Genomic DNA, 9,611 nt, shown 5'->3' on the forward strand with positions numbered 1-9,611 from the left:
AAGAGCGAAGTTGATGGCGCACCATCACAAATCCACACGCTTCCCATCGAAGGAAACGTTGAAAGATGGCAAAAAGTTCCACCAGGAATGACCCAATACCAAATTTTTTGAGTTAAATTTTGTTTCTTCCCGTTTTGACCCCTGTGACCCAGGGGGCAGGGTCAAAATGTTACTGCTCTTGCACCTTCTTGCCATATGGTGATGTTAACCACCAAGTTTGGGGAATTTCTGCACACCAGTTTAGGAGGAGATAGCGTGACACATGGACAGATAGACAAATAGAGCAGATTGCAATATCCCACCGTTTCATATATCAAAAATCGGGGGGATAACAAGAGGATAAAGGGCAAAAAATAATCATCTGGCACTGTATGAAGGCCCCATAATATGTCCAAAGGAAACTTCATAATTCGCAACACAAAATTTTCCCTTCTTAGTGTTTTATGGAAAAAGAAAACTTTGTGTCTACAATCTGCAGTCATGAGAACAAGAAATACAAAAAAAAAATAATAATAATAATAATAATATATCACCTCATACACCTTGTGACCATTCATTGAGAGTCGACTGGTTGGCCTGCTGGTCCATTGGACCAAATTTTCATTGTTCTTCACAGTCTTGTTGCCCAGCCGCATTCTGTACTGCTTGAGCATTCGCTTGCCTTTCACGAAGCCAAGATGTGCTTGGGGCCCATGCGGGGATTATATGTTCGTTATTATTGTTGTCATATGACACTACTATTCTCATTATTGTTGTAAGTAATAAAATTTTCATCATCGCACAAGACATTAAATCCTTCCTCTTCTCCAATGGCTTGATTTCCGATCATAAATTTGGTTTCAGACCAGGTCACTCTACCCTGGATATGCTGCTTCTGCTCTCCCAACAATGGATGAAGGTCCTCAATGCCGGACATGAAATCAGAGCCATATCCCTCGACATATCACGTGCTTTTGACACGGTCTGGCAACCTGCCCTGCTCACCAAACCCTCTTCCGATGGTATCCAAGGCCATCTCCACTCATGGCTCACAGACTTCCTCTCCTGTCACAGTCGTGTGGCCCTAAATGGGGTTCTCTCATCCCCTCTTCCTGTCCAGGCTGGAGTTCCTCAAGGCAGCGTTCTGGGCCCTGTTCTTTTTCTGGTTTTCATCAATGATCTCTCTGACTCTGGAAAATCGTCTTTATCTCTTTGCTGATGACTCCACCCTCTGCCCAGCAAGCAGCAGCTCCTTCGCTCTCTGCAGATCTGGCTAAATCACAAACTGGTCCAACACGTGGAACATGTCTTTCAATCTGGACAGATCTCACACTCTCACTATGTCTCTCTGAAAGGATTGTTTACAACCCCCCCCCCCAATCTACTTTCTCAACAATCCTCTGGAAGAAGTCCTTTCATTCAACTTTCTGCGTCTCACTATCTGCCATCATCTTTCCTGTGAAAGTCACATTTCCAACTTGGCCTCCAAAGCCAGTCGCCGACTGGGAATCCTCCGTCGTGCAAAGTCCTTACTTGGCCCACCTGAGCTCCTGATCACATACAAAGCTTTCGTCTGCAGCCTGATGGAGTACTGCTCTCCCGTCTGGGCTGGTGCTCCTGCCTCCCACCTTTCTCGGCTTCACGCTGTGGAAACCAAGGCATTTCGGATCATTGGCATCTCCTGCAATGAGGCTGAGTCTTTGGGCCTCTCACTTTCTCACCGCATGCAGGTCGGTGGTCTTTCTGTCTTCTACCGTCTCCTCTCCGGTCTCGTGCCCCCCCCCACCCGCTCTGTGTGCGATTTGTCCCCACCATATTTCCGCAGGGCACTCAATATCCGCCAATAACCCCCTTCTGGTAAAACTACCAAAATCACGAATTACTGCTCACCTTCACTCTTTCATTCCTCTTTTTTCCCCGCCTTTGGAATAAACTCCCTCACTCTGTTCAATCCCATTCTTCCCTCCAGGCCTTCAAAACAGCTGTTCACCACCATCTCTTATTGTCCCCCATCCAATTCCTCGATCTTTTCTACCCCGTTAATCTCCCCCAAATTACCTGCTTTCCTTCCTGAAAGTCCCTGTAATGTTCATCTTGTATACCCCGTGTTCCCCACCCCATCCCTCTCCCTTCCATAGATCTCCTAATATCTCTGTTCCCCACTGTTTTGTCCTCCCTCCCCTCCCCCCTTGCTGTGCGTTAGCTCTCATACGAGCCTCAACAAGATGTACAAAAAATAATCATGTCTATATATATATATATATATATTATTCGTGTTAATTAATATTTGCTTTGTTACAATGTTATCATTGTTTTTGTTATTTATTTTGTAATTGGAATGCCATGCCATGGTAGAAGGATGTATGAAGCTGCTTTTTGGTGTTAATGCACACCTTAATATGGTGTGCATTTAAAACATGGGAATTCTAATGGATTATTTGTAAGTAATTAGCCTAAATCAACTCAGGAGGTGTTGACGATCATTTTCGTGCATCACTCCACATCAGAATGCTTCAAAGTCAAAACACACACACACACACACACACACACACACACACACACACACACACACACACACACACACACACACACAATATTTCGTAGAAGAGGAAAAGACAAAATGAATATTATGAAGACAAAATAAATGCTGAATTGCAAAGGAAAACAGGAATTGATTTCAACTGATCTTGGCAAAGTTGAAGAACCAGCAATTCAACTTACTGAGGACAACCCGTACAACTACATGCGGATCAATTTGAAGAAGTGAAGAGACATAGTAGAGCAGGATGGGCAGCATTTGGAAAATAAAAGAAGTGTCATGAAAAGCAAACTGTCCTCGTATCTGAAAAGGAAAGTTTACATTCAGTGTGCTCTCCCAGCGATGACATATGGCAGTGAAACATGGTCTCCAACAGAGGAGATGGAACAAGAATTGGTACTCACACAAAGAGCTGTGGAAAGATGGGGTCTTGGTGTCACCAAAAGGGACAAGAGGAGAAAAATGGATCACTCAGAAAGCAAAACTCATTTCTTTTCTGATCACAATCAAGAAACCGACACGTAAACGGGCTGAACACATCAAGAACAGACAACCGGTGGACAAGAACTACAAAACCTTAACATCGATAAACACCTGCAAGAAGTAAAGGACAATGTTGAGGGAAGTCTTCGTCCTTGGAATCTAAAGCTCTCAACGTGATTGGAATCACCCACGGAGAGACCGACCAACAAGGTCTGTTACCGTCCCATCACAGCCAGGTCAGTGGTCCCTCCGTTTTCTAACCTTCTCTTCTCTGATGTTGCTCCCTCTGCTCTCACTCCTGCAACTACAGGATGCACACGTTCTTCCAGCAAACCCCTTCCTGGCTAAACTTCCAAAATCCAGGGGGCACTGCACACCTCAACTCTATTATTCCTCTTTTCTCCCATTTATGGAACCGCCGTTCAGACGGCTCGTAGTGGAGCTGCCACACACGTCTCACACATAAATGTACATGCAGATGAAAATACGCGACACAACAAAGGACGGTGAGACGAGACAAACACAGCCACTGAGCTTGGGGGAAGTTGTCACTTCCGGGGCACTCTGGGTACCAGTGACGTCACAACAATCGCGCCAACTTTCTTACCGCACTCAGCAGAGCATTGCGGTTGTTGCTGAATTTAAAGTCTCTTGACGTATAAAAAAATTTATGTTAAAAAGGGAGGGCATTCTTTTCTTGATATTTTGACCAAAATATATTAAATTCTCAAAAAAAAATTAATTGATAAAAGGTTTCAAACTGATTAAACCTCTGCCCTTCCCATACCCTGCGAGACGACGACTGGTCAAGGATGTTGCGACGTAAGGAGATGTGTGGGTAGACTAGCAGCTGGTGACAGTGGGAATGAGCTGAGTGTTCGTTTGTCGACTCTGAAAGTGAACAAGAGGTGACGCAGCAAATTAGGAAGCGGAAGGGTTGTTTGCTTTTGGTAGGATGTACATTAAAACGTGATCTGTGGATTGGGGAGCAACAACAATGTTCCACTGAATGCCATTTGTATCTGAGTGTGGATAAAACGAAGATTTTGGGGGGAGGGGTGGGGAGCAGGGGGGTACACCTTGGAAACACTGCTCTTCCATGAGTTTCTGCCCTCAAAGTGCTTCCACTATTTGGAGTTGCTCTGATGATTGCAGTTTGGGAGAACCGAGAAGTACAGGTGTAACTCGTTAGTAACAAGGTCGAATCGCCACCTGGGTGGATGAATTGGAAGCTCCCCCGAGTTGTGAGTGCACCCGGCAATGGAACACACTCGCTGTATTGTTTGTGAACAATATGAGCGATTACGAGTGGATGGAGACGTGCAGAGACTTGTGAACAGGGAAACGGTTCATCCTCGTGGGAAATGTTTCGCATGTGCGGTGTGACGTCACGAGCCTCTGGTGACCTCACGTTACCCGTCGGGAAGTGAAAAAGTCACAGCTGGAGGAAAGTCTGCTGTATTTAATTTCTTCATTAAAAAAAAAAATCCTCCCATTTGCATTTTATTATTAAACATCATCCTTTGAGACTATTCTTTCGATTTGCCTGGAAAGAAAGTCTTTATGACAAAGGAAACAATATGACGTCATTTTCCTATTTTAAACATCTTTCCTATTTTATTTTTTGAAAGCCGCATCGTTTTATCGACTTCGTGTGCGCGTGGATGTTTCACCATCAAAAATGTAATGATAAGAATGAGGAAGAGAAGGAAATGTATGAATGAACATAATATAACAGTTCTGATCTCATGATCACGAGGATCGAGATGGCCGTGTTCATGTTACAATGAATCACCGAACCACTCTCGGGTCCATCATGTTCAACAGTAGGGTTAGTATGTGGCACCGAACCGGTCTCGGGTCCATCATGTTCAACAGTAGGGTTAGTATGTGGAACCGAACCGGTCTCGGGTCCATCATGTTCAACAGTAGGGTTAGTATGTGGAACCGAACCGGTCTCGGGTCCATCATGTTCAACAGTAGGGTTAGTGTGTGGCACCGAACCGGTCTCGGGTCCATCATGTTCAACAGTAGGGTCAGCATGTGGCACCGAAACGCTCTCGGGTCCATCATGTTCAACAGTAGGGTTAGTATGTGGAACCGAACCGGTCTCGGGTCCATCATGTTCAACAGTAGGGTCAGTATGTGGCACCGAACCGGTCTCTGGTCCATGTTCAACAGTAGGGTTAGTATGTGGCACCGAACCGCTCTCGGGTCCATCATGTTCAACAGTAGGGTCAGTATGTGGCACCGAACCGCTCTCGGGTCCATCATGTTCAAAATTGGGGTTAGTATGTGGCACCGAACCACTCTCGGATCCATCATGTTCAACAGTAGGGTTAGTATGTGGCACCGAACCACTCTCGGATCCATCATGTTCAACAGTAGGGTTAGTATGTGGCACCGAACCACTCTCGGGTCCATCATGTTCAACAGTGGGGTTAGTATGTGGCACCGAACCGCTCTCGGGTCCATCATGTTCAACAGTAGAGTTAGTATGTGGCACCGAACCACTCTCGGGTCCATCATGTTCAACAGTAGGGTTAGTATGTGGCACCGAACCGCTCTCGGATCCATCATGTTCAACATTGGGGTTAGTATGTGGCACCGAACCGGTCTCTGGTCCATCATGTTCAACAGTAGGGCTAGTATGTGGCACCGAACCGCTCTCGGGTCCATCATGTTCAACAGTAGGGTTAGTGTGTGGAACCGAACCGCTCTTGGGTCCATCATGTTCAACAGTAGGGTTAGTATGTGGCACCGAACCGCTCTCGGGTCCATCATGTTCAACAGTAGGGTTAGTGTGTGGAACCGAACCGCTCTCGGATCCATGATGTTCAACATTGGGGTTAGTATGTGGCACCGAACCACTCTCAGGTCCATCATGTTCAACAGTAGGGTTAGTATGTGGCACCGAACCGGTCTCGGGTCCATCATGTTCAACAGTAGGGTTAGCATGTGGAACCGAACCGGTCTCGAGTCCATCATGTTCAACAGTAGGGTTAGTGTGTGGCACCGAACCGGTCTCGGGTCCATCATGTTCAACAGTAGGGTTAGTATGTGGAACCGAACCGGTCTCGGGTCCATCATGTTCAACAGTAGGGTTAGTATGTGGCACCGAACCGGTCTCGGGTCCATCATGTTCAACAGTAGGGTTAGTATGCGGCACCGAACCGCTCTCGGGTCCATCATGTTCAACAGTAGGGTCAGTATGTGGCACCGAACCGCTCTCGGGTCCATCATGTTCAACATTGGGGTTAGTATGTGGCACCGAACTGGTCTCGGGTCCATCATGTTCAACAGTAGGGTTAGTATGCGGCACCGAACCGCTCTCGGGTCCATCATGTTCAACAGTAGGGTCAGCATGTGGCACCGAAACGCTCTCGGGTCCATCATGTTCAACAGTAGGGTTAGTATGTGGAACCGAACCGGTCTCGGGTCCATCATGTTCAACAGTAGGGTTAGTATGTGGAACCGAACCGCTCTCGGGTCCATCATGTTCAACATTGGGGTTAGTATGTGGCACCCAACCGCTCTCGGGTCCATCATGTTCAACAGTAGGGTTAGTATGTGGAACCGAACCGGTCTCGGGTCCATCATGTTCAACAGTAGGGTTAGTGTGTGGAACCGAACCGGTCTCGGGTCCATCATGTTCAACATTGGGGTTAGCATGTGGCACCGAACCGCTCTCGGGTCCATCATGTTCAACAGTAGGGTTAGTATGTGGAACCGAACCGGTCTCGGGTCCATCATGTTCAACAGTAGGGTTAGTATGTGGAACCGAACCGCTCTCGGGTCCATTATGTTCAACATTGGGGTTAGCATGTGGCACCGAACCGCTCTCGGGTCCATCATGTTCAACAGTAGGGTTAGTATGTGGCACCGAACCGCTCTCGGGTCCATCATGTTCAACAGTAGGGTTAGTGTGTGGCACCGAACCGCTCTCTGCTCCATGTCCAACAGTAGGGTTAGTATGTGGAACCGAACCACTCTCGGATCCATCATGTTCAACAGTAGAGTTAGTATGTGGTACAATTTGATTCATTTATCCCCGTTGTAAATCATTACAAAGTTTATCTTCATCACAACTTGTTAACCCGTCAACCCGCGCAGCAGAGACAGGATTTTGTAATCACGTGTGTGTGTGTGTGTCTGTTTTTGTGCTGACGTGTGTGTGTGTGTGTGTGTGTGTGTGTGTGTGTGTGTGTGTGTGTGTGTGTGTGTGTGTGTGTGTGTGTGTGTGTGTGTGTGTGTGTGTGTGTGTGTGTGTGTCTGTGTCTGTGTCTGTGTCTGTGTCTCGGTGTGTTTGAGTGTGTGTGTGTAGGTGTGTAGGTGTGTAGGTGTGTAGGTGCGTAGGTGTTTGTGTGTGTGTGTGTGTGTGTCTGTGTCTGTGTGCCCGGCTGTGTGTCCATACGTGTGTCCGTGTGCGTGTGTATCTGTCCGGGCTGTAACTTTTTTTTTTTACCATTTGGGCTTTTGTCATCAAATTTTGAACAAAGCTGTATTATGAGAATATGGAGAAGATAAATTAATAATTTCGTCAAAAGGTCAAAGTTACCATTTTGCAACTAGGAAGAAGAAGAATTCCGATTACAAAGGGGACAGGCTTTGCATGATCAGATGCTTTTTCGTTATCATTTTAAATGAGAATATTTATGTTTGAAAGAAACAGTGATTCATGGAGTGGACGGAATGATCAAAACTTTTGACAGGATGTCCGAGAGGTACACACACTCACCTGTTAGCTGTCCAGCCTGGGTTTGAATCCCAACCGAGCTATGACCCGTCATCCCGGTGTGTTTCAAGGCAGGGTGATTCATCAACGTGTGTGCCGTCCCACGGATGGACGTTCCATCTGCCAGCATCCCACGGTGTGTTTCACGAAGAGTGGGCGAGCTATCGCCGGCACAATGACCAAATTACAACTTCCTGCTCTAACCAGCAGAGGGCACTGCATCAGGGACACAACTGCGCCCTCAACCAATGATGCTACCCCACAGCCTAGTGCTGCATTCAAACGAAGAATCAAACTGTGAGTGTGAAAACAATGTGTGTTCAACAAACTTTGAATGGAGCACCACTCATTCAAGAAGGATGCAATGAGGGGACAATGATCTCAATTAATGTGGAATTTAACCCTGTACAGGTATCCTTAACAAGGGTAACAATCATTGTGATCATCAATGTACGGATATGGTATAACCACGTGCTTCTCCACAGGTGCACGTCGCCCGCACTGCGCACCATGGAATCCGCACCTTGCAATGGCTCGAGAACACAGGGGCATGGAAACAAGGGACAGGGGAGCCACACAAGGGGCAGGGGAGCAAGAGCCGCACGAGGGGCAGGGGAGCAAGAGCCGCACGAGGGGCAGGGGAGCAAGAGCCGCACGAGGGGCAGGGGAGCCACACAAGGGGCAGGGGAGCAAGAGCCGCACGAGGGGCAGGGGAGCCACACAAGGGGCAGGGGAGCAAAGAGCCACGCAAGGGGCAGGGGAGGAAGAGCCGCACGAGGGGCAGGGGAGCAAAGAGCCACGCAAGGGGCAGGGGAGCAAGAGCCCGAGCTAAGTTGCCGTGCGAATCAGCAGATCACCGTTGCTTCGTGTTCATGAGACAGGTACGGAACTTGAATACAGAACAACGATTCCACTCACCTTGGTGCGGGTCATGAGTTAACCGTGCCGAGTCAATCGTCAGTGTGTGCTGTGCCGAGTCGAGCCATGGACAGCATCAGCTGCTCGATGGGCGATGTGCAGGGACCTCAATGGGGGCTGCGGACGGGCGTCGCTGATCGAGGTGGGGCCCAGCACACAGCTGCGCTCTCCCCGCCCCACCCTGTTGTGAGAGTAAAATCAGCTTTGAGGATCCAGCGACTCCGCTCGCTCCCGATGTGATCCGTCAAATGAAGGCCATCTTGTCGCAAAACATCACAATCGTTTCAACTTTGAATGAGAAAATTCCAGAGGGTTTGCATTCGAGAGGCGACCCCCTGATCCGACCCCCTGATCCGACCATCTTACCGTTGGTTGAATCGCGATAATGCTCCGAGATGTTCAAGCAGGACAAAGAATAAAGTGATTGAGAGTGTGTGGAGTCCGAGTTGTGGTAGTAGTACTACAGTAGTACTATACGTCTATATTTTACAACAATAACAAGCTGAATCTGAACACCTGACATCGCCCTCAACAAAAACACGGACAACCACAAACCATCCCAAAATGTCAACCCGACCGTGTCAGGTCGCCACTCGAACTACACTTCACAAAAACAACATGAAAAAAGTAAAATGTATGAATTCGTGTTCTTGGATACATTGTCGAGGCTCGTGGAAGAGCTCGTGCACTGAACGGATCAGGACATAACGGGAGCAGCACAAAGAGAGAGAGGGGGGAGGGGAGGGGGGAGAGGGGGGAGGGGAGGGGGAGAGAAGGGGGAGGGGAGGGGGGAGAGAAGGGGAGGGAGGGGGAGAGAAGGGGGAGGGGAGGGGGGAGAGAAGGGGGAGGGGAGGGGGGAGAGAAGGGGAGGGGAGGGGGAGAGAAGGGGAGGGGAGGGGGAGAGAAGGGGGAGGGGAGGGGGGAGAGAAGGGGGAGGGGAGGGGGGAGAGAAGGGGA

General features: G+C 48.3%; 1 protein-coding gene across 6 annotated transcripts in view; it reads right to left on the minus strand.

The window, feature by feature from the left end:
* The window catches only part of CORO2B (coronin 2B), a 213,898-nt gene extending 204,652 nt beyond the window's left edge, over window positions 1-9,246 (minus strand). For 3 of the 6 annotated variants that reach the window (XM_085849394.1, XM_085849395.1, XM_085849392.1), the window contains exon 1: window positions 8,655-9,245. In XM_085849394.1, coding sequence (XP_085705520.1) covers window positions 8,655-8,669 — 15 coding nt within the window. In that variant the 5' untranslated portion in view covers window positions 8,670-9,245. Of the gene's footprint in view, window positions 1-8,654 lie in introns of all 6 variants that reach the window. The other 3 variants (XM_085849393.1, XM_085849396.1, XM_085849391.1) reach the window with 3 other exon arrangements.
* Window positions 9,247-9,611: the final 365 nt, after the last annotated feature.

Source organism: Eptatretus burgeri, chromosome 12 (genome assembly GCF_056783735.1).
Source record: "Eptatretus burgeri isolate ZD-2024b chromosome 12, Ebu_testis_v1, whole genome shotgun sequence".
NCBI classification, from domain to species: domain Eukaryota; kingdom Metazoa; phylum Chordata; class Myxini; order Myxiniformes; family Myxinidae; genus Eptatretus; species Eptatretus burgeri.